The sequence below is a fragment of the Oreochromis niloticus genome, linkage group LG6, assembly GCF_001858045.2.
Source record: "Oreochromis niloticus isolate F11D_XX linkage group LG6, O_niloticus_UMD_NMBU, whole genome shotgun sequence".
In the NCBI taxonomy this organism is placed as follows: domain Eukaryota; kingdom Metazoa; phylum Chordata; class Actinopteri; order Cichliformes; family Cichlidae; genus Oreochromis; species Oreochromis niloticus.
Window position 1 is genome coordinate 6416976 of NC_031971.2, and position 25290 is coordinate 6442265.

At 39.2% G+C, this 25290-nt stretch overlaps 2 protein-coding genes and 2 long non-coding RNA genes across 19 annotated transcripts in view; 2 read left to right on the plus strand and 2 right to left on the minus strand.

Annotated features, from left to right (window-relative positions):
* The first annotated feature begins 1837 nt into the window (after positions 1–1837).
* Positions 1838–12372, plus strand: LOC102080295 (Fc receptor-like protein 5). 4 transcript variants are annotated; one of them, XM_025907937.1, is made up of 12 exons: positions 1838–2010; positions 3704–4060; positions 4153–4377; positions 5049–5402; positions 6438–6647; positions 9307–9564; positions 10141–10401; positions 10564–10824; positions 10960–11041; positions 11135–11195; positions 11829–12052; positions 12137–12372. In XM_025907937.1, the coding sequence occupies exons 1-12, from the start codon at positions 1902–1904 to the stop codon at positions 12198–12200; spliced, it is 2466 nt and encodes an 821-aa protein (XP_025763722.1). In that variant the 5' UTR covers positions 1838–1901; the 3' UTR covers positions 12201–12372. The 4 variants fall into 4 exon arrangements, with proteins under 4 accessions (XP_025763722.1, XP_025763723.1, XP_025763724.1 ...); XM_025907938.1 differs by having other exon boundaries at positions 5151–5402; XM_019360227.2 differs by lacking the exon at positions 1838–2010 and adding an exon at positions 2808–2949.
* A 3706-nt stretch (positions 12373–16078) lies between these two features.
* LOC109202598 (uncharacterized) lies at positions 16079–22229 on the minus strand. 4 transcript variants are annotated; one of them, XM_019360385.2, is made up of 6 exons: positions 21608–22229; positions 20873–20945; positions 19621–20303; positions 19383–19538; positions 17449–17541; positions 16079–16446 (listed from the first exon to the last, which is right to left on the minus strand). In XM_019360385.2, the coding sequence occupies exons 3-6, from the start codon at positions 20095–20097 to the stop codon at positions 16129–16131; spliced, it is 1044 nt and encodes a 347-aa protein (XP_019215930.1). In that variant the 5' UTR covers positions 20098–20303; positions 20873–20945; positions 21608–22229; the 3' UTR covers positions 16079–16128. The 4 variants fall into 4 exon arrangements, with proteins under 4 accessions (XP_019215930.1, XP_019215928.1, XP_025763729.1 ...); XM_019360383.2 differs by having other exon boundaries at positions 19621–20417; XM_025907944.1 differs by lacking the exon at positions 21608–22229 and adding an exon at positions 21260–21599.
* Positions 22230–23217: 988 nt separating this feature from the next.
* LOC106098897 (uncharacterized) lies at positions 23218–23982 on the plus strand. The gene is made up of 2 exons (XR_001225217.3): positions 23218–23739; positions 23826–23982. It is a non-coding gene; the product is annotated as an uncharacterized LOC106098897 (long non-coding RNA).
* Positions 23911–25290, minus strand: part of LOC100707654 (zinc finger protein 665) — a 53018-nt gene continuing 51638 nt past the window's right edge. For 8 of the 10 annotated variants that reach the window (XR_003220432.1, XR_003220433.1, XR_003220430.1 and 5 more), the window contains one exon: positions 23911–24800. This is a non-coding gene — a long non-coding RNA (zinc finger protein 665). The remainder of the gene's footprint in view (positions 24801–25290) is intronic. The other 2 variants (XR_003220428.1, XR_003220431.1) reach the window with 2 other exon arrangements.

Genomic DNA, 25290 nt, shown 5'->3' on the forward strand with positions numbered 1-25290 from the left:
CCAGCAACTTGAACTTCATACAGGAGAAATTGTCTCAGTGGTGTTTGACTCTGTTGTACAAATAATCACATAATAATTCATATAATATGAAGAGGATTGAGAATAGAAGTCAAATCACTACAGACATACTGAATTTGAATATCTGTCATTTGCTTTGTTACACATTAAGCGGACACCAAAGGGACACTGGTACTGGTATTTCTTTTAGCCATCTGAATTTGAATTTAAGTGCATTAGCAAAACAGTTTCGACCAAAACTGTTTTGGTCGAAACTCCCAAAGATAACCGGGTGATTAACTAAACCTTGTCTGTTTTATTTAGCAGATCACAGATCACAGCAGTAGGTTTTTATTCAGTTCATTAATTTCACGGGTACAGTACCTTTGTCATGCACTGATGAGTGTGATTGACAAGCCAATGAGGGGGAAAAAACCAGCGAAACTTAATATGACCAAGTTAAAAAAAAAAGTCTCCAATTTTTTATTTAATGGATTCAGAATGAGTGACTGAGAACATAAACTCTGCAGGGAAGTGTTTACACGTCTAGAAATAGAGCTGCTTTCTCATTTTCTCCAAAAGACTTTCAGGGGTTTTTTTTTTCTTTTTTATGAGCACAGCTATCACCATCTGTTGGCCTTCCACACTGACTTCATTTTTAAGACCAGGAGGCTAGATCTACCTGTCTGTAGTTATAACCAATCTGCCTCTGAATTAGGAGAAGTCTATAAATTGTAGGTACAATAATAAACTAGGCCAGCCTCTCCACAAACAGTCTCTGCAAGAAACTGAGTAAATCAAGTTCTCAGCCAGTAACCTGGATCTATATTAAAAAATTGTTACTTGTTTTAGATTTTATTGCCTCTCTTGGCTATCCTGTCTTGATCCATTAAAAATGACACCTAACTGGACGTTGGTCAGAATTCACTGCTACACCTCTGCGTGCACCGTGGGTGGTTTCTGAATATGCTGAACAGAAGTAGAAACCTGATAAATTAGGAGTTATATGTAAGAGGACAGCTGATGTTGTGATACACAGCTCTATGCATGTTGAATATTTTTGAAATTGTTATTTTGAACAGTGTTAGATCTTTTGTTTGTTTTTTGTTTGTTCACATTCAAATGGTCAACAATCAGTTAATGCTAATAGAAGTTACAATTTTTTTTTCTCGATCTACGTTTGGACGTGGACAGCACAGTGTCTGCCACGAGAGGGTGCAATTTAGTAAGTTTGTAAAAAAGTAGTCGAAAAAATAATCTCTTGTTCTGTTTTTAGTACCACCTACACAGGATTACAGTGTCTGTCTACTCTCTGGTTGCAGCGTATAATAAGTGAAACCTAAAGTCAGTACTTGGAATCCATAGCAGTGGCAAAATGCATAGAGACAGAGCATTTATTAATTAAAAAAATAATAATTGTATGTGTTAATGCATTTATGCAGCAGTGCTGGTGGTGCATGGTCACTGTCTGGGACAAATAATTCACACTTTAAAGAATAGATGAAAAAACACAAACACATCACACGACTATAGATGTACTAAACCAATCTCATGTATTATTTACACCACATTAAATTCAAGTCAATGAAGAGTTACATGTTGCAGTATCTCTGAGTCCTGATCTGCTGATCAGGAAACAGAAGAAGCTGTCAAGTGGATAGTGCACTCTATTTTTTAAAGTTTCATTACTGCAATGATCATCAGCCTCAAAATTGAACTTTCTTTTTTGCTCATGAGAAGTTTTAATTTCAGGGAATGTCCGGATATTCAAATATTACAGGCTGGTAAAGAGGAAGTAAGCTAGGACAGACTTTGACAGCTGTCTTATTAATGTGTTGAAACCACAACGGTCACATGTTTGCTGTCCTATTTCTTATTTTAGATAATTATGTGGATTTTATCTCATGTGCAGCTCTGACCATGTGACATTTTCTAACAGTGAGACAAACAGAATGACTATGAGTGTAACAACAGCTGTGAGTGGGATTGTTGTCATCGTTCTGTCCATATCAGGTACTGAACATCTTTTATATACACTTAAGGTCTTTAGTCCAGTTATTTGGTATATTTGGTATATTTATAAGTATATTTACTTACTGGACATCATCCTGGAACACTGTATGCTTTAATGTAATTATTTCAGTAAATAACAGGAACTTCCTGCAAAGATGGTGTGTGTACAAGAAAACAATTATTAGAAGATAATGTGTTAAATTTGCTTAGATGAGAGGGTCCAGCAGTAGATCAGAGGATTAGGGAAGGATTTGTCTGTGTGTTTCAGTTTGGTTTAGCTGTAGGCCTGAGAGTGTGTGTAATTGTGTAGAGGGAAAGGAATTTATGGACACTGGGGGTCTGCCTGTCATAAAAGGAGACAGGAAGCTACAGTTGGATGCTGATGCTGATGCTTGTACCTTTAATAAAATCTCATAATTGTTATAACTTAGAAGTAGGTTTGCAGGAGACTCTCCACATGCTTAGCTGTAAAAGTAAGACCACAAGAGGCCAATGGCCCAGTGGATGCAGAGTGGGGGTCTCAGTGCTTGTAATATGTTAACTCTGTTTTGTATGTTGTGTAAAGGAATTTGGTGTAGCTTGGGTGAGGGGAGATTACTTTTATGACCGGCAGGAAGTCACATACACAGAGACACACAGTGCTTTAACTGTTACGACGCACACACACCCACACGCACAGTCACTCACGTGCACTCACATAAACACACATACATACACAAACACAGAGTTTGCAACACACCATGTGGGTTTTACGATGGGGTCGCTTCTATAAAACTGGTTGTAACAAACAAAGAAGGGAAGATCTGCAGAGGGACACCGGCCTTGCACGTCTCCCCTTCTAGAAGATGCATGCGTAACTGAAGATGAATAAAGCTTTTGTGAAATGACTACTGAGTCCAGTGCCGTCTCCGGATGCCCGAGGAATAAAAAAGAACCGGGGTGAAACTGCTTTACTTAACAATGGTTAAACTGCTTGAATGTCATAAGAATAGTGATAGTGATGGTTTCAGGCTAAATATAAAGCAATAAGGAATTATTTCCAGTCTTACATAGACTGAACATGTTCTTTTTAGAGAAACCTTTCGATTAAAAAATGAAATATTTAATGTAAAATGTGGTGAACAGTTTTTACCTGTTCACCATAAACACAAAGTAAATTTGTAAATTTTCTTTAAACCTTTTTTTCCAAAGTTAAGATTTCATTTTTGAACTGTATATTTGTTGTTTTTGTTTGTGCGATGGTATTCTGACTTCAATGTGCTATTTCTGCAAAATTCATATTATCAAGACGTCACAGTCTGATGCTGAAGAGTTTCACATTTCTTCAGCAGCTCCACGCTTCAGCGAACACGGGAAACCAACCAAGCAAAGGCACGCCACGCCCTTCTAACTGTTAACATTTAGCATTTTCCCATCCATATCACAGGTGGAAATTCTCCAGCAGCCAGGAATGCCCAAAACACAGAGTCAAATTTCCCACATTTGTTTTCTCAGTCAATATTAATATATGGATGGATTACTGAGACATGTGCATTAGGAATATCCAGCTTATCTTTGAGAGACCAAACCTTATTGTCTCAGTTTGAAGTCTGCATTATGTATTCAAATATTTCTTGTGACTTCAGATGAAAACAAAATACAATTCTGACGTTTAAAATCTTGCTAATCTTGACTGTAATTTCTGTTGTTTCAGTGGTGCACAGTTGGAGAGAATGGGAAGTGACTTATACTTCTACTGAGATCTGTGCCATTAAAGGATCGACAGTGGAAATGCACTGCACCTACACATACCCACCAAGAATAAACAGCATCAGTACCACAGTTCAGAATATCTTCTGGTTCATTTATTTGCCCAATGTTGAACCTGTGGATCTTAGAATAGATTCAAAGTATGCAGGTCGTGTTTGGTATCACTGTGGTACGAACGACTGCACTCTGAGAATAACAGACCTGAGGGAGAGCGACTCAGCTGTGTACAGATTAAGGCTCATAACAAACCAGCCAGGGGGGAACTATACTGGTTCACCTGGAGTCAGTTTGTCTGTAACAGGTAAGACTGTTGTCTGTTGGATCACATTCTTAACATTTATGAACCCGTGCAGGGAATTTCACTGTCTGTTATATTGCATTTTACAAATCCAGGTGTAGAAGTGCAGACGATTCACAAATCTCAATGCCTTACTCATTGGTGCAGCAAATTAGAGATGCAGTGTCACAGCAATTGCCTTCCTCATCATTCTTCATACATCTGGTACAAGAATGGACACATGACTTCAACAGAATCACTTTATTCAGGCTACTTTTATTCTGAAGACAGCATTTCCTGTGCTATCAAGCCACATGAGACCTTTCCTTCTCCTTCTGTGTGTGAGTATACGCCACACTCTTCCACTCATACCCTCCTGAGAACCCAAGCTCTTGTTTGGGATGTATATTAAATGTTTCCTAGCTGTTTGTGATTAGTTGGATCTGAAAAGTATCAAAACTGAACATCATCTTTAAGCAGAATGTAATAAAAAAAATATGTTAGGGCAGTACAGCACAACACATTAATAAAATATTATCTTAATAAAATCTAAGACAAAATGCATTTTCCCCATATTAGTACAAAGGGTCTCAGCAGGATATGATGCTGTTTCACGGCCAGATTTCCTAAATGAGTCAAATGGGAATTGTGAGCACACAAAAATTAAGCCATGCTTTTATTCTGTGTGTCAGCAGTAAATTGTGTGTAACAAACATTAGTAAATAAGTTTATGTACCTGATTTGAATATTTTCCTTATATTTTGCGCCTTGACAAAGAACCTCGTAAAAATGTGTTCATGAACACAGTCTTTTCTCTGTGCTGTCTTTGTAAATACACACAATACTTTTCAAATGCCAGAACCCAGATTGCGCTGATGCAATATTTATTATGTACATCTGTTCCTTAATGTACTGTAGCAAGATATCTTTAACATGGACAAGACTGTTCAAAGACAATAAATGCACGCAAAACTGTGTTTTCTTGGCAATCTTAAAGGATTCTGTTTTTCAGGTGGCTATAATCAGTACTGCAACAGAGTGAATTACACTGAAAGAAGAATCTGTGCCTTCAAAGGCTCATCAGTGAACATTTCTTGCACATACTATCACACAGATCCTGTTGTGTCAAAATTCTGGTTCAGACCTGATCGTAGTCATTGGTTGAGAACTCACTTTCTACTATGGGACCTTAGTAAAGACTCCCAGCATGCAGATCGTTTTCAGTTCCTTGAAAGAGAGAAAGGACACTCCACTCTGAGAATCAGTGACTTGAGAAAGACTGACTCTGCAGAATATCGCTTCAAATTCACAACGCAATCATTTCAATGGGGAAACATTTCACCTGGAACAACTCTGACTGTCACAGGTACTGACTGACCAATAATTATTAATCTGTATTATAACCCTATACTATGTATAGTGCAGTGTTATTGTCAACATGTAGATAGTGTATATTGTATGTGAATGACAACCATATATCCTCTTAGTAAACTTACAATCAGTATTGGGGTAGTTATTACAAAAAAAAAAGCACTGTATTACACGTCACTCATTACTTTTCTTAAAAGTAATGCAGTCCATTAATTTCACGTTACTCTGTAAAATGAACTAAAACACACTGCCACATTATTACCAGTCAACACTTTGAATCTTACGCTACAGTTTCACGTACCAACACAAATCTCTGTCCTTATGAGGACACACATACCATTTTTCTTTTAGTGTTTACAAACACCAACCCAACAACAAAACAAAACAACATCAAAAGACCCTCAAAAACCAAAAAGATGAAAAACAGCCTAACGATACTTCAAAGCCATCGCCTCAGTTGTTCTACTGTAGAAACATATGCAAGCAGAAATGAAGGTTAGGCTACAGTGGTGCAAGCCTGACTGCTCATCAGTGCCTTTGTTTCTTGTTACAAGAACAGTTTCCTTCCTCGTCCTGCTCATAACCGTTACATGCTTACACTGATTTGTATTCTAATATCTTTAGGTAGATAGTGTATATTTCTATTGTGTGCACTTATATTCATATTTATTATATTAATATTTTATATATTCTGTATTCTATTTCTGTACCACTTTCTTTTGCATCATGACACCAAGACACATTCTTCATTTGTGTAGAAACTTAATTCTGATGCTGATTTAAAGGGTCTGGCTGCTGTGCTGGCATACGCTCATTTTTAGCATCACTCTGGGTTCTTGGCTAGCTTAGTGATACCATGCTATATGTGCAGATGCTTGTGTTAGCAGCATAATGAAGTTGTTTCTTTGCTGGAGCAGTTTTCAGTTTACCATTGCACTCTTCTAATATTGTGGATAACAATAACAGTAAAAAGTTGAAACGTTTCAGAACCCCACTATCATTTTTTTCCTTCTGTCATTTTTCTTTGCAGATCCAGATGTACAGGTACAGGTGGTTTGGTCCTCCACTAGCCCACAGCTGATCTGTCAGAGCAGCTGTTTTCCTTCTGGTCATTCATTCTTTGTCTGGTATAAGAATGAAGAGGAAATTCTTGGAGAATCTTCTTCCTTATACACAAAATATGCTGATGGTCCCGACAGCTACTCCTGTGCTTACGAGGGTCACCGCTCTAACCCAGTGTGTGAGTTTACTTCACAGTGCCACTTAACAAATGATCATCTTTGATCGTCAGTTGTTATATTACAGACAGATTAAATCATGTGAATAATGTACAAGTAGGAAATATGATAAGTATTGTATATGAAACATATTTAAAGAGAAACCAAGAAATTAAAAAAACATCAAATGATTAAATTGATTGTATCCATCCATCTTATCCAGTGATCTTTGACTAATCCTGAAAGTTATCTTTGGTTGTTTGTAATCCAACAGTGAAACAACTTTGTCTTACTGCTCAACTGCTTCTTAGATTTAATTCACAGATATCAGTTACTGCTATTTTACTCTAGAATTTGCTAGAATAATCCAAAATTCATTGCTCTGTTGATGATGGAGAGTTGTCCTAGTGTGGATACAGCAAAAAAAAGGCTCAGCCTATGTGATTAGCAGCCTATCAGACTGCTTCGCAGATGACCAGTTTTTGTCCTGGGAAACAGTGCTTTCCTTTCTCCAAACTAGAGATGGACCGATCCGATATTACATATCGGTATCGGTCCGATACTGACCTAAATTACTGGATCGGATATCGGAGAGAAATAAAAAATGTAATCCCATCCGAAGTATCACAAAATCACCTCACAAAATGCGCAACTTGGCGTAACCCAGCTCGGCGCATTTGAGCAGTATGTGTCACGTGATAGAGCGGCTGTTGTCTGCGAGACCTGCCTGTGGTCTGTTGGAGCATTTGGAGCCTCGCTACATGCTTCCTAACCGCGGCATTTCATCTCGGCGAAAACTATCCCAGAGAAGTAAAGCAAGTGTGTAAGTTCATCTCTGAATGTTTGCATAGTATTTCCACATTAAGCTTAACTGATATATGGAGCCACAGCTGGACTGGCCATCGGAGTTCCATATTGAGGTGAAAAGGAAGCGATTTGTCCCGTACTTCAGCTAGAATTGAAAAATAGACACAAAGCTGGAGTTATTCTGTCTTTGCTGCGCAGTTGCATCTACTTCTCTCATTCACTCCCCCTCCCTCTCCTGTTATTACTTCAAACATGAAACTGATCAACGATCAGCTGATCGGCTTTTCTGTCGCAAGTCCCGTCTTTCTTGTTTGTTTATCGCCCACTTTGCACTAGAAAGAACAGACCAGCAGATAAACAACAGCATCACGTTTAAGCGTGAAAAGCTGTTGTTAGAATGTATTTAATATTACTTTCTAGTATCAGCTGATGTTTGCTGGAGCCACAGCTGTAAAAGCTGCTGGTCATGATATCCATTTGGATGTGTGGTGAGAGGGAAACATGAAGATGAAACCAGGAGATGTCCTTACTAAATCATCAGAGCTGAACAGGTGATGGAGAAACAGGTTTACCTTTTGTGACATGAATGAGTTGAAGGGAAGTTATGAACTGTTTCCGAGAGACAAATAACACCAGGATCCTTTTTTACGTAGCTGACTGTGCAGGGGCGGGTCTAATAAAGTTTTGCCAGGGGGCCAGGTTGGGCATTAACAGGGAGAGGGGGGCACAAAGAAATACTTTTCTTTTTTATGTCATTTAAAAACTTTGAATAAATAATTATCTGAATCTTACAACAAAGGTCATCATCTGAATAAATGTATAGAAATCCATTATTGTATATAGTAACTAATAAGTCTAATATACCCTAGTAAGCTATAGTATTTTTTCTTTTGAGAAGGTACCTGTGCAGTCTGCAATTCTGTTGAAGAAAGATGTTGAATCTACTTAATTATTGTAGAAAAATAATTGATTTCTGTGCATTTGTCTTACACATCTTACATTAAATTAAAGTTGATTACATCGATTAAGGGCGGGGTTGGTTCTGTAATATTTTTCTTGGGAGTTGGCAACCCTATTAGTTAGGTTGCTTAATATTTCCACTAAGTACTCTTTAAAATACCAGAATAGAGAGGATAGTGTAGGTTTTAATTTATTAGATTGATCAGTGTTGCTGAACTATAAAATGTTTTGGATGCAGTGTATTTTTTGCATACAGGTATAGCAGAATAGCTTCAGTCTCTTGTTTTTTAAAACTTGAGTATGAACTTATACAAAATGCAGCAAGATATTTATAAAAAAACTGTTCTATTGACAAAATATGCTATATCGGATTCATATCGGTATCGACAGATATCCAAATTTATGATATCGGAATCGGTATCGGATATTAAAAAGTGGTATCGTGCCATCTCTACTCCAAACACAGCATTCAGTTTCTATTTTGACATGATCATTCCAGCAAAATTTGTTCACGCACTCTTGCTGCTCATATTTGTATGTTTAGCAAAGATAAGACTGGCAGCGACTCGACTGTGTTGTGTTTGTTGGTATGGCACTGGCTTCCTATAGCAGGTTTATTTTGCCTCTAGATATGTGTTCACTTTCGTGAAGATTGTGTATTGCTGATGAGGTTATAATATGAGGTTAGAAAATACTATATTATGTTTCTTTCATTTTTATTTGTAGTTAACCAGGATGAGTGGCAACACCAGAATACTCTGTAGAAGAAATTATAGTATGCATCTTTTCACAGTTATTTAAAACAGGCACAAGCGACAGAATTTCCAGTAGCTGGTGCAGCTCAACCATCAACATTCTGGACAGTGACACACAGTTAAAGACTAAAAACACATTCATGTATGTTTTGTTGTCCAGACGCTCCAAAGGTTCCCTCGGTGACGAGGACAGCTCCTGGTGACATCATGAAGGGCAGTTTAGTGTCTCTGACCTGCAGCAGTGAAGCTAACCCATTACCTAAGTATTCCTGGTACAGGAAGGCTCAAACACTGGTCAGTAAAGAAAAACAGCTGTTCTTCCAGTCCATCCAACCCTCTGATTCTGGAGAATATTACTGTACAGCTGAAAATGTGCTGGGAAAGAGGATATCTGAATATATCTTCATTAATGTAAAATGTGAGTAAAGAATGATTTATGTAAATGCAAAATAAAAAGAAGTCCATATGATGCCCACCTTCTTCATACTTGTCATTATTAACATTGAGTTTCAAGTTTTATTTGTCATATGAAGGTGGCACAATGGCACATTATTATCAGCAAAGTAGCAGATAAAGTAATTAAGGCAAAAATATTTTTTTTTTTATAAATATATAAAAATATAAAAACAGCAGAATAAATAAATACAAATTACTAAAACTACTGTAAAAATACTTTGAGCAGTTCAGTAGTCTGATGGCTTGTGGTTAGAAACTGTCCTTGAATCTGCTGATGTGGGTGTGGATGCTCCTGTACCTCCTGGCAGGAGCATGAACAGTGTGTGGCTGGGATCAGAGTAGACCTGGAGGGCCTTCCTGTCTGTAGAGGTCCTGGTCATGCATTAGGACACACTGAGCAGTAATAGCTCGTGAAGAAGCAGTTAAAAAATAATACAATTTACAATTTTATTTGAATGTTTTAAAGGGCTTTATCACAATACCTTGCCCCACACACTGCAACATAAAATCTACCTAAAATTTGTGATCTATCTTGCAGATGGTCCAAAGACGTCCATTGTGTTAATGACACCTTCTGGTATGATAGTGGAGGGAGATTCAGTCAATCTGACTTGTAGCACTGATGCTAACCCAGCAGCTAAACACACCTGGTACAAGGAGAACCAACCCCTGCTTGCAAGCCCAGTAAGCATCTATCATTTCACTGCCATCAGCTCAGAGGACAGCGGGAATTACTCATGCAAGTCTGAGAATCAGTATGGACAGATAACCTCAAATTCTCTATTCATAGATGTTAAGTGTAAGAAGAATTCGATTTTTCACTTCAAGTATTTGTATCTATGTACAAATGTATATGCATATCTATCTATCTATCTAGATGGATGGATGGATAAATAGATAGATAGATAAATAGATAGAAAGACACATATATATGCATACACTCTTATTTGCTCTTTCCCAGATCCTCCGAGGCTTCCCTCTGTGTCAGTGAGTCCCTCTGCTGAGATAGTGGAGGGCAGTTCAGTCACTCTGACCTGTAGCAGTGATGCTAACCCAGCAGCTAATTACACCTGGTACAAGGAGAATGAAAGCTCACCAAAAGCATCAGGACAGAACTTCACTATTACTGATTTTAGAACTGAACACAGTGGGAGTTATTACTGTAATGCCCAGAACTTAAGAGGACAACATAGGTCCACCTTACATCTGATTGCTGTAGCAAGTGAGTTAGAGTTTTTTGAATGGTTTTAGTATGAGAATGATCTCTATGCAGGTGAACACCTTTTAAGTGTATAGTCATGTATGAGAATTTTCTGATGTTCCTGATTTGTTTCTATTATCCTTTGTGACTTCTCAGGTACACGGAAAGCAGCAGTTACTGGTACAATCACTGCTGTTTTCCTTGCTATCACACTGGTCATGGTCTTCCTGTGCATTAGGTGAGCAGTTCTGTGATTCTTATGAATCAATTAGTCTATCATCTCTTTGATACATAAATGTGCTGTTACATTGAATTCTTGTCTCCTATTTAGAAAATGTAAGTGGTTCACACAACAGAGTAAAGATGGAGAGAAACCGTCCAGTGAAGAACAGGTGAGAAAGTATTCCACTGTGAAAGAAAAACACTTTAAAAACACACCTTAAAATAAAGCTGTCACCTTGGAGTGATTTTGGAGCATTGTAATCTCAGCACAATATGTTTTCCTGCATTTCTACATTCCCTGCTGATCAATGTGAGCAACACATATTAGACTGCAGTGCAATGGGATTTCTAATTTGTTTTGCATTGTGGTAATAAATGGAACAGGACGATGAGGTCAAATTGAATTGAATTGAATTTTATTTATATAGTGCCAAAGCTCAGCAACAGTCACCCCAATGCACTTTATTTTGAAGGCAAAGATCTTAAAATAATAATAATAATAATAATAATCAAAATGGATAGCTTTTTTGAAAATACCAGCAAACAGATCATCACTTAAATGTAAATACTAATATTTTAAGTATCTAACCACCTATAACATGTTAATTCTGACATAGTTTATCACATTGATTATTTTTAAAACCTTGTGTGGTCTAAACATGTATTTTTAATTTTCTCAAAAAAGAAGTATTGACCATAATCAATAAAAAAATCAAGAACAATTCATTTCATAAAAGTCACCAGAAACTCTCGATACCTATTGAAGTATTTCTACAGTAAGTATCAAGTTCTGGTTTCATCAGGTGAACATGGATCCAGTGTACGACACCCCGTCAGCTGTAGCAGAAGGAGAACCATCAGGTCACCAGGATGACCTTCACTACAGCACCATCCGCTTCTCTCAGAATCAGGCAGACGCTCTGTACTCCAACATCGGCCGAGGTCAGCTATACGGACACAAAGATGAAGAGGCCAGTGAAGCTGAATACACTGCTGTCAAATGTGACAATTCCAGTAGAGCCAAAGGGTGAGATACAGTTTTCATTGCCGTACAATTAAAGGAAACATCTGATTTGAAACTGATCATGTAAATCCTTTTTTCCCTTCACAGAACAAGATATCAAGGAAATGGGGAAGATACATTTACACTGTACAGTACAGTCAAACATTCATGAACAATGACTGTGGTTTACTCAAAGTGTCTGAAAAAAACAAACCAAATAATGACTTCACAAAATAAGCACAGCCATTGACGATTTGTACACATTTTTGTGTTGTACCTTCCATTTTAGGATTTGATTGATCAAACCCATAACAATAAAATAATAAAATATTTTTTGTAAATGATGTAATTTCATCACTGTTTTTCATTCATTTTAAAAAATCCAATTAAATATCCCAATTCTTTGATCTTTGGGCTGAAGGAAGAACAACACTCGGTGTATAAATGCTCAATCAACAGTTCTCATTATTCCATACAACACTTCGACCATAAACGTCCAGACGGGAGATGTGGACAGGAGGGTGTCCGCCAGATCTCAAAGTGTCTGACCGTTTCTCACATTCTTATAGCTTTGGCCCCCCTCCACACTAAACTCACATTCTTTCTCTCTTACGTGACAGCCTTGGCTTCCTGTTTTATCTCCTCCTGATGAGATGGGGCAGAAAACCTCTAAGGTATGTTCTGTTCTCTTTGTAATCAGAAAAGGAAGGCCATGATTCTACACAAACAGCATTTCTTATAACTCAGCAGTATAGTGCATCATAAAACAGTGTAATGATTTCACAATCTTTAATCCAAGGCATAATGTGGCCTATAGCCGTATAATGATTCAACAATTCTTTGATTAGAAGTATAAGGTGGCATAAGATAATATAATAATCTCACAATATGTTTGCAGCAGTATTAACAGCTGTATTATTTAATCCTTTTAGGGCTCACCACAACAGATCATCTGCCTCCATCTCATCCTATCTCAAGCATTCTCTTCTGTCACACCAACCCTCTGAATATCTTCCTTCACTAATCCATCAACCTCCTCTGAGGTCTTCCTCTTTTCCTCCTGCTGGGCAGCTTCGTCTTAAACATCCATTGTCCAGCATATCCACTATTCCTCTTCTGCACATGACTAAACCATCTCAACCTCTCTAACTTTTTCTTGTAACTGCTCAACCTGAGCTGTCCCTCTAATATACTTACTTCTAGAGATGTCCTTCTGCATTTCTCCCCCGTAACACCATATCAACCCAACACCTCCTCGTCACCTCTTCTCCAATCACCAAACTCTTCCCACTGGAGAAACTTCCCACCATTTCATCCAACTTACTCCAGAATATCTCTCGTTCTAACCGGCGTCCATATGCACTAACAACATACAACATCACCCCTTTAATTTCCAGTTTTGAACACATTACACTATCTGATCTTTCTTCCCTTTCACCTGGTCCTGTACACAAATGATATCTCTATCTTTCTTTCTTATCATCAAATCAGCAAGCTCTCTCCCTTTAACACTCCCTACATTGTACCAAATATCCTTGAGCGATCTGGTATGAAAATCTCATTCATCATGAGCACCATGTTTCATTTGGTCAAGGTTTTACAAGAGGAATTCATAATCTATTTATTTTCAGATATATTACAATAAATTATAGTAGCACTTTTGGAAATACCTTGATGGTATGAACATTTTTCATGTCAGTCAAATTGTCTCTTCTGTAGCATTTTCTTTTTGTAGATTCTGCTAAAGAAATGGAAACAATTGATGACAAAGTTCCAAAAAGTACAATTTAATATTGTTGTTTGCTAAGTTGTTTGTTATATGCAGACGAAACACGGGTTCATATTTTGAGCTAGAGGACTTTTTTATGCTTGAATGAGTCAAAAGTCAGTGTTAACTGGCGCACACACACACACACACACACACACACACAGGAAAGCCTGGGGAACTACTATTGCTCCAGACCACTTTACAAAATGCCAAGAAAGTCTGGGATGAAGACATGAAGGGTGAGTCAAGATTGTTGCATAAGTACACTGTATACCAGTTTCACACACAATATGACAAATTTTGACCCAAGTCTACAAAAAAGCTTAAACAAAGGATGTTTGACTTATTAAAAAAGGCTGATAATTTACCCAAATTTAAAGATACAAATTTACCATAAAATGCACAACAGTGCAAGACAATGATTATTTCTGGGTGAAGTACATACACTCTACCACAGATAACTCGAATGTACAGAAGACATTAGCTTGAAGCTTGAAGAGTTGTTAGAGTTGGACAATTATTCAGCCTTTATATGAGCTATTTAACACTTATTATTTTTGGTCCAAGACATCTATCGGTCTCATTGAGCCTGTGTGGTGAGATAGCTGAGGGCAGTTCAGTGACTGAGCTGTAGCAGTGATGTTTACCCAGCAGCAAGTTACACCTGGTACAAGGAGAATGAAGATTGACCAAAGGGTTGAGAACACTGATATCACACTGATGTTTTCCTCATCCAATATTTTTTGTCTCATTTTTAGGGAAATTGGAAATGGTGATGAATGGTATCCAGTTGACTTTGGTTGTCTTGGTGCAGATTATTCTGTTTGTCTTGAGTATTGACTATGTGCACGAGAAAATGCTAACTTCCTGGTTTGAGGCCGGATGTGGGGTTGTACATTTCCGGTACACTCAAAAAAATAAAACATTAGATTTACTTAAAAATGTTATGTCAAGTGGTTCCACACAACTGCTTTAAGTAACTTTTAAGAAATGTTGTTACTTAGTTTGAACTCAATACTGTTAAGTTAGATTTACGTAAGTGTATTGGCTAAATGTAACTTAATTGCAATGCTTAGCTGATACTTATCTTTGTTGCTTTAAGCCTACATAACTTGTTTAGGCAATATCTTTGTAATACTGTTACTTAGCTGGTACATAACTTTTCTGCTTTAGAAGGACATAACCTGGTTAGGTAGTATCTTTGTAAAACTGTTATGTAGCTGCTACATAACTTTGCTGCTTTTGAATTACATAAAAATGTTAAGTAATTTCTATTCAATACAATTACATATAAATCATTTACACTGGTTACTTCCATACAAAATAGCAAAGTTTCTTAAAAGTTACTTAAAGCAGTTATGTGGAACCACTTGACATAACATTTTTAAGTAAATCTTAGGGAGATCTTTTAGGAAGAAATGAAGACAGCACCCAAATTATCAAACACAATCCTGCCTTTAATAAGCACATTCAGTGCATATAAAATACTTTTTTCCAAGCACAACAGCTTAACACAAAGTGCAATCAATGCAACTTGTTACAACTTCCAAGTGAATATTTTGTGCAGAAAATGTAGATCAGTATAAAGTGCTAACCAACTTGTCGTCAAACTAAAATGATTAAAAAAATGATCCAACAAAGTCCTGTCTTTACTAAGCACATTCAGTGCATATTAAATACTTGTTGACAGACCGAAAAGACTGTAGAGCCGTAGCTTAACACAAAGTGCAATCAATGCAGACAACTTGTTACAACTTTAACTAAATACTTTGTGCATAAAACAATATTTTACTTCAAAGATCAGTGAAGTGCTAACCAACTTGTCTTTCAACTGGTCCAGAAAGCATCCAAATTATCAAAAAAAATCCTACATTTTACAAGACGTTTCAGGAATTATTTTCAAACACTGATAAGCATGAAAGAGCAAACTAAACTCATTTAAAACAGTGAAAATTGGCTGTTTTGTTCAAAAACTGTACTGTAAAACAGTGCTACTCAGTTTTTCAAGTTATGGTTACATCCCAAGTTGCAGACAGCTGCCAAATGTCACATTCTTTGAAATATCAAATCACAGCGGTCTAACCGCTAAAACTTTTTAAAATGTCTGTCATTTTCTGTATGTTGTCAAGTAGCAGTAGAAGTGCAACACCAATTTTTTAAGTAACAGTATTTTGCTAAAATGCAAATGAACATTATTGTTCTCTAAAACTGGTGAATGTTCCCAAGAAACAGTACTGACAATGAAAAAAAGTGTTTATGAACAACTTAACTATACCTGAACGTAAAGCATTCAAACTAAGTTAAGCAATAAGGGCCTCCCGCTTCCTCCTCTTTATTCAAGGAGTTTGTTTCTGAGCACTTGAACTTTGTTTGATAGCTTCTTAGCATCAAGTCCCATCAGTACTTTCTGAAAAAACTCAAAAGTGTACCTGAGGTTGGATGGGTAGCTCATGTTTAAAGTGTAGATCAGGCCGAACAACAACACAACAGCAGTGGCAACATCAGGAAGATCTCTGAGCACAGCGACACCCTCAATTATGATACCAATGTCTTCTGCCGGGTCAAGGTCACGCTCTCCTTCTGGTTTGATGACGTAGATGCCAATGAGCGTCTTCTCCATTTCACTTTCGGCCTCATGGAAGTCCACATCCTAAAAAAATAAATAAATAAACATAATAATACAAGTTGCAGGGTTTCTTATCAATCAAAGGGATATTCCACCCAAAGTGGAAATTTGTCTATTACCATATTGCCAAGAGTTAGATAAGTGAGAAAAAAGCATTTTGTAACCAGCACAGTACATTTCTGATCTTATACCCATTGTTCCTGGTGAGCTCAATAATCATGTCGACTGCAAATGAAAAGTAAAAAGTAACATGACGGATTTGCAGGAGGAGGCGATTTAGACTTGGGCCTACATTACGGTTACGCCAAAGCACCCTGTAACCCGCCATGGCATAGCACTTGGATACAACAACAGTGGTTGAAAAAGCCTCTGGTTTCCATAAATAAACACATATTCGAATATCCATGCATCATGCAGCGGCGGCTTACAGTGTTGTATGTGGTAACCATAATGTATTCCCAAGTCTAAATCTACTCCTCCAAATCCTTCAAGTTACTTATTACTTTTCATTTAAAGTCGACATGATTATTGAGCTCACCAGGAATAATTCGTACCATTAAAGAGTCATTTGCAACCAAAATGCTTATAGTTCCCATTCACTCCATTTTTTAAATGCTAGGCAAAAGCAAATAGACTGCTGCCGGATCAGGAGAATTATTGCACTGGTTACAAAATTATTTTTTCTCACTTATCTTACTCTGGGTAATATGGTAATAGACCAATTTTCACTTTGGGGTGGAATATCCCTTTAAGCTGCAAAACAGTAGACAGCTCAGAGCGAGATGAGAGGTGTTGGTCCATCATCTAGATTACACGGCAGAACAACAAAGCAGAAAGACAGTACACTCAGCCCACATTACACCCCAACTGTAATGGCAAGGGTCACTCCCGCATAAGCTTGTGCTTTTATATCTCCAATAATGTTCTAATTTTAACTTTTTGTTATAATCTAGTGAATGTGTGTGAGGAAAAATTACCGTCAGTTAAATTTTTATTACTGGAAATTGTTTCTATTTGATTACTTGCCTGATATTCTTTGATCAAGCTGTTCGGATCTTCATTGAGGTAGACTGCAAGTCCTTTCAGCGTACACACCCTTCTCATTGCAACTGTGTCGTTCTGTAAAACATAAAAGCAAATTTGACTTAGCTAAACTTTAAAGACATTTTCAGTTAACTTCAGCAAAATAAATGTATATAATGCTTTGAGAAAAAAAGTCCATGACACACTACAGAAGAAGAACAAAATTTAAAATAAAAAAAAAATTAAGGAAAGAAGGAACATTATCATTTGAAAAAATGTGACGAGCAAAAAAGGTAACCACAGGATCCCAAAAAAAACAGAAACCCGACCAAAAACAGCAGCATGAAGAATCCAGTGAGGAAGAGGATGAACAAGAGGTCACACCAAAGCCAGCCTGAACAGAGGATTTTTTTTTTTTAAAGTAAACCACTGAGTCCACTGATCTAAGGCTTAGGAGGAGAGTTCCAGAGTTTGGGGGCCACAGCAGCAATGATCTGTCACTTTTGGTCTTTAGACTGTTGTGCACTACCAGGCTTTGATCACTGGACCTCAGGGACCTGCTGGGGGTGTTGGGACTGAGAAGATCTCCATTGTATGATGGTGCTTGTCCATGTAAGGCCCTAAGGACCAGAACCAGGATCTTGAAATGAACCTTGAAGTTAACCAGCAGCCAGTGACGCTGGAAGAGAAGCGGGGTGACGTGGGTGTGTTTGGAGGACTTGAACAGGAGGTTTTGCAAGGACAAATGAAAAAACAGTTGTAGTACTAAGCCAGGGTTTCCCATAACCCTGGTCCTCAGGGCCCACTGTTCTGCATGTTTTCCATGTCTCTGCTTGAGTTTGGGTCACTGAACTCGTGTGTTGCACAGTGTGTCACGTCTCTAGAGTCCTAAGAGTGTGGCATGGGCAGCCGTGTGCGACGGCCGAAAAAACGCACGGTGTGATCCCGGCACAAAACAACCAACAGCAGAGGACATCCAGGACCACAATCTGAATATTACAGACAACACCAACAAGTACCAGATTCAAAACTGTTTGTAAGGTAAAGCATGTTGGTGCAATAGCTTTACTTTTGAGCTGATTTTATAAGACAGACCATCGCATCATTACAGAGTGATAAATCCGAATCTGTAAGCCGCGTAAATGCGGCAAGGTGAAAAGTGATAAAACTCGATTCTGAGACGTTTTGCCTCGTAGTAATATTGCCGCTTGAGTCCCTCACCTTTGTTCGCTGAACGCACATCAAGCGTTCTTGTTACAGAGGGAAGTCCCCCGTAGTGGAGCCAGAGCAGCACGCTGCCTCGGTTGACAGCAGAAGTAAATAACACAGGCAGACCATGGGCTGCTCAGCTTGTTTATGATCAACTGGACGGACGCAGTGATACTACGTTCTTTTGGCCGTTAAGAAGACAGATCGCTCGTCTGTTTAGGGACAGTGAGAGACAGCCAGCGGTTCAATTGAGTGGTAAAAACACTCGCAGAGCGGAGCGTGGAGCGGGAGAGACAACAGGTGAGCTCCAAGCTAAAACTACTGTCTGTTTACCATGGTCGCTGCAATTGACGCTGAATGCGTGACCCTGTACGTCACATGCGGGGGGGGGCGCTCAGAGACCTCCCTTTATCCCGTCTTGGTTTGAAAGGTGCCTGACGGCAGTTTATTCTAGCTTCAGCTTTTCTACTGTAAATGCCAAAATTCTCCCCAGGGAGCCGCGGCAAATCCCGTTTTGGAAACGCTACGGTCCTGTAAAAACAGCTTTTTTTTATGAAGTATCCAAATCAACTTAAAACTTTATTACTGTGACAACACTATCATGAAAAGGACAAAGAATAAACAATCCCATAATACCAACATTAAACTTTACCTTACAATAGAAGGAGACAACAAAATCATATGTATTAAAAGAGGGAATGAAGCATTCAAAAAAATTAATTCCAAACCTCATCAATTGCAGCCATGATTTCTGTGATCTTGCGTCCAGATGTTCCTCCCTTGTTTCTGAAGACTTTGGTCAGTTTGGTTGTGTTGTTGTCCAGCTGTGCCATAAATGTGGATGTTAGCGGGACCGTAGTGATGCGCTGGAATTCAGCATTTATCTGTAAAATAAACAAATGTTTAGCATGATGGGTTTAAAATATTGCATGTGGAGTGCATTTGCAGATCAACTGATTCAGTTACCTCACGTGGAGAAAAAAGAGCTGGCCATCGGCTTTTAAAGTCAGCTACGAAGGGCATGTCCTGAAGAATTTCTTGCCTCCGGTGAGGAAAGGTTTGGGCCATTTTTGCTTTGATGGTTTCATCGTTGTTCTTCTTCTTGAACTCTGAAAGCAGCACCAACCTTTCTTCTTCCTGACTCTCTCGGGTTTCTCCAGCTGGATAATCAGGGCAGAAATTCACCTCCGCTCTCCTGGGTTTCTTGACTTGGTTGGGATGCACATTACTGTTCCCTCTTCTTTTGAGAGAATTGATGACCAACTCACTACACCCTAAGTTCTTCAGTTTTCCACGATAGTTTGACATTTTATACTTCAAACTGATCTTCCATGCAGAAAATCCAGTTTCTGAACCCTTCTCTTTCAAGCATGGATGCTTTACAACCAAAGCTTGGCAAACATCACTAAGATTGCTGTCTGAAGGGTAAGCTTTGTACTTCATAATTTCTGAAGACAAGCTCTCTAAAATGTCAGACTTGAGCTTTGGTTTTAGGGTTAAAAGTGTTCCATTGGCTTGGAATTCCTGGTTGCCTTTTGTCAATTGCAGCTCTACATCGAAGCTAAACTCAGGTATGCGAAAGTCCAGTGGCCAGGCTTCTGATCGCAGCGTGGAGTTTGCTGAGCTCGAGGAGCTTGATGACCTGGATTCTGGCGATGACAGTATATCTGTGTCATAATCAGGGTTGTGGCCAGAGCAGGGGCTACCCAAGTTAAATGAGGACACACTGCTTTCATTACTACCAGTGGATGTTTCTGGTACACCTGTTTTAATAATAAAAATAGTTGTATCGTGATCAATATTTGCACTTATGTCCTCTTCTACAATAGTGTCTGTACTGTCATCAGCTGATGTTTGGCCTACAATAGTGTTAGCAATACCGATTTTAAAGTCTTTTAAGGTATAAGGATTGTGTTTCCTATTTCGATGAGACTTGAAAGTACCATAGATATTTGTTTTGAAAGAACAACCCTCAAACATGCAATGCACAGTCTCGTTACATTTTAGATGGTTGTTAATGTGAGAAAAATACTCCTGCTCTGAAGCTATGTTGCAGCAGGAACACAAATGGCAGTTAAATGTTGCCAAACTCACAGACTTGTCTAGAGTTCTTTGGGTATGTGATCTGCTTAAGTGGCTATGTAGAGCATTCCATGTTTTGAAAACACAGACACAATCAGAATAGGCACATGGATACTGCTGTCTACTATGAACTAACCTGTAGTGTTTTAATAACAGAGCTCGTGATGACACCACTTTTTTGCACAATTTGCACTGCCACATCAACGTATCTGGGGGAGAAGCACAAAAGACATTTTCATTACACTGTCCCTGAAAAAACTAAATAATTTGCACATTGTTAATGTTTCATATTAATCAGTTTTATTTTTAATATTGTATGCTACAACAATGAATTTATTGATCTACATCATCACCACTGCATATTGTGTAAATGTGTGTGTAATCTGACATTAAAAGTCGAGTGAGAAATCCCATGGACATTGTACAACATTAATGCAGTTCATCTTACACCAGCTTACTAAATGCTTTCTGCAAGCTACATCAAAACGTAAGCTGAAATATTAGACAGAAAATACACCCTAACCTGTCTGCTAGCGAGGAGCGCTTCTCCACTGTTGTTGGCTAAAGTGCAACGCAGTCAGGCGTCCGAGTATAAACTCGGCGCGAAAGTGCGTGCCGGACCGAATGCGCTGCCTGTACCGACGCATACCGACGCTAGCGCTACACTACATTTGGGCTGAAAACAGAGCTTTGCTATTGCAATGGAGTCCCCTCCAAAATCATTTGGAAACTCACGTGCAGCAAGTCCACGTTAGCAAACCTTTACCGGGCAAAACCCTGCCTGTACTCTTTTCTTAGTAGCACTTGCGACATTAACTGACGTGTGAACATATATATGTAGACGGGCTTTACAAGAAAAATGACTTCTTACCTGATTTTTGGACAAAAATGCGGCTGAACCAGTCCACATGGCGAAGAAAAAGCAAGCTTGAGAAAGAGGGTGGTGCGCATGCGCATTGGCCCTTACTTAGGCGGGCTCTGCACGCAGCAGTATGTGCTGAGGGACAAACCTGTGAATTTACTCAACAATGTTACGTTGACACAGTTCAATGACTTTGTGTAACAACAAAAAGTAACAACATTTCATTAAATTTGCACAAACACTTTAAGAATTTTTGCAAAATCGAGTTTATTAAGAACAAACAACAAAATCTACTTTAGTAAAAGCAGAGATAGGCTGAGTTCATTTTTTTGAGTGTAGCTTTACTTTGCAGTAAATCGCTACTGCCAAGATATACTCCAAAATCATGTCCAAAACTCAAAAACGGAAAAATTGCGTTAAGTTCTAAAGAGCAGAAGGTGGGAACACTCACCACTGTTGTGTCACAAAAAATCTAATGATAGATTTTGACGTTTAACCACTTAAGCCCCACGCCCGTGATACCGGGGCAAAAAGGAGGAGATCACGTTTAATCGGTTATAACGCGGGTTGAGAAATATAAGTCCAGACATGTGTGGTATCCACAGAAACCTCAGAATCTCAGCTAAAATGTCATATAAACCATTTCTACAACCACCAAACACACCGAAAATAAGCCGCGATTAAACGAGCAGTTACGTAAATGCGCAGAAGCCCGCTAAACAAACAAAGCCGAACCAGAAATTCTTCAGACTTCATGTAACCGGTTAAAGATAGGCTGGTTAGCTCCCAGAGCTATCACTGACTCCACACACCAAGTTTAACCACAATCAGACCAAAATTCACTGAATTAGCCGCAAAAGAAGACCACAAAAACACACAGTGGCGCAAATGCGCTAAGACAGAAATTGGCTTACCGTCCCGATTTCGTCCATTATTTTCGCCGGTAGCCGGTAACCACGTGATTGACGTTTAAAGAGTTTAGATCGATCAGTTGTTTGCATCACTCAACACAAGCAGAACTGCATCACTGCAGCATAAGACACATCGTCCACATTCAGAAGCACATCTCTGTATAGTGACTGGTCTTATTCTTTAAACAAAGAAAAAAAAAAATTAAAATCAATTGCTGACATCTGGAGAAACTCATAGGAGGTAATTCATTCAAACTACAGATGAACAACAGTCACAGATGTTTCCCGTTATGTCCACACCTACACAGCATGTTAACAAACCGTGAAAAAAGCCACACAAAAAATGAACGATTGCTGGTAAGGGTTTCTATACATTAGTATGTATGAAGGGTATGTTGTGACTTACCTTCAAAATTACAGTGGTCCCTCGTTATAACGTGGTTCACCTTTCACCTCGCTGTTTTGCGGATTTTTTAGTGCAAGTTTTCATGCTTATTTTTACGTCACATTGTGTCCTGCGTCCTGATCGCTGCAGACGATCTCCTCCGTGACGTCTCTCCTGTACAGTACAGAATCGCTGCATCGATCGCTAGCAGTGTGACTCTGAAGTGCAGTACTGTATGTCCACGATGTCCACGCATCAAAAAATAAAATTGGCTACTTGATTTCACCCATCGCTGGTTATTTTTAGAACATAACACCCGCGATAAACGAGGGACAGCTGAGAAATATAACATTTGAATCCCTTTTCTCTTTTGCTCTGAGGCGTGGGGGAAAAATATCGACAAGTCCATGAAGATCATTTACTCATATATTGGGTAAATGCCCAAAACATCTATAGAAATGTAAATCGCCGCTTGATTCATTCATTTGCTTAACTTGTTTTGGACCATAAACAAGGCGCGAATAGGACACCGGAAACAAAGCTCCACACAGGAGTTTTTGCACCGGAAGTAGCTGTCAGGGTCCTGGGTCTGAGCGACCCAGGATCCATGAGCAGTTATGGCCTAATATTATAATATATATTTTGTATTGCTGTCCCTGGTTCTCCCTGCTTGTATGTGTGTGTGTGTGTCTGAGCACTCGTTTATAGGCGCCTTCAGGCCTGGTGGGTGTGGCCCTGGCCACACCCAAAGCCACACACCTGCTCCTGATCAGGCCTCGTCGGGGGAGCTACTTAAGAGAGTCTTGGAGCTCCCACCGACGTGGGATCATTGCGTGAGACTCCACGTTAGTCACCCAGTTTAGGTCCAGTTGTTTAGTGCATGCCTGCTATTGTTTAGTGTCCTGACAGCTGCCGCTATTGTTTCCCGCAGGAGGAGCGTGGGAGGCCTGAAGAGCAGCGAGCACCGGGAGTGCAGACACGGGAGCAGAGAGCACAAGGAGGACACGACACGGGAGTCTTGGGAAACACGGGGATTTACTGTTGTTTTGCACCATACACTGTAAATAAACGCACTGTTCGCACACAGAGCACCGCGCCTGGGTCCTCATTCCCTGCACCCCCCACGGTCTGCCATGCCGAACCGTGACAGTAGCATATGCTAACGTGCACATAGTCAATATCACTCATATCACTGCTCTCATGTAGTTTTTATGATTCAATTCTGTCAATTTTTTCATTTCAGATGCAGAAAGAAGGAATCTGGAAATTTCACATACAAGTTATGTGATATCGTGACTAAATGCAGTGATAAAATATCAATGTGAGAATAAACTACACATGAACACTAGTGACTGGGGAAATATGTACAAAGGTGAGGGCAGAAACACTACTGTGAGCAGGAGAAAACTAGGAAGGGCTCTTGGCTGGGGAAAACAGAATATCACTATAATGACATTTATTTACAAGGCTAAGTTGAACTGTGATAACGACTAGAGTTGTGACACTTGACTATGCACATGGATTTAAAACTATGAAACCAAGCTGTGAGTGAGCAGGAGTGTGGGCGTGAGGATCCAGAGTCTGACAGGGGAAAGGCACTACAAGTACAGGAGAAGAGAGTTACAGTGAGCCGGATGGACGTGGAGGCAAACAATCCCAGGGCTGTACTGCTCTCGCTTACTTTGTCAGCAGGTGGAGAGAGATTGAGGGAGAGGCAAGGTCCGGGTGAGTCTGTGAAAGGACGAGTCCGGAGGTCCTGGCGGAGAAGCAGGGAGGCAGGCATGTGGAACAGCATGGGAGAAAGCCCGAACCTGAGAGGTGGTGGCAATTATGGCAGGAGAGACCAGCTGTTGAACTGAGGTAGCAGCGATAGTCTGCGAGCGTGATCCGGGGGTTGAACTAGAAACTGAGAGACAAGGTAAGTACAAGCACGAAAGCAAGTAACATAAGCAGCCAGCACTAATGCTGATTAGCGGACGCTTACATTAGTGCCTCTTATTGCCTGTTTTGTTTGGGGTTCCGGCAATCAGAATCAGAGAAACTTTATTAATCCCAGATGGAAATTGATTTTTTTTAAAAAGGGGGCCACGAGTCGTACTCTCAGTCTGCGATATATAACTACATGCTCATCCAACTGAGCTAAACCTACGCCCGACTGCGTTAAATCAAGGCATAGAGAGGGGATTGCCTAACATATGAAACCAGAAATGACCGCTGTGTATTCGATTAATTTCAACAAAGTAACTGTATTCTAATTACTACCTATTTAAACATTACCTGTAACGGAATACTCATATTTTCTATTTTAAATATGTAACACTGGTACATGTATTCTGTTACTCCCCAACACTGCCTACATGGTTTCTCAGCAGGGCTGAAGATTTGGCTCCCACATA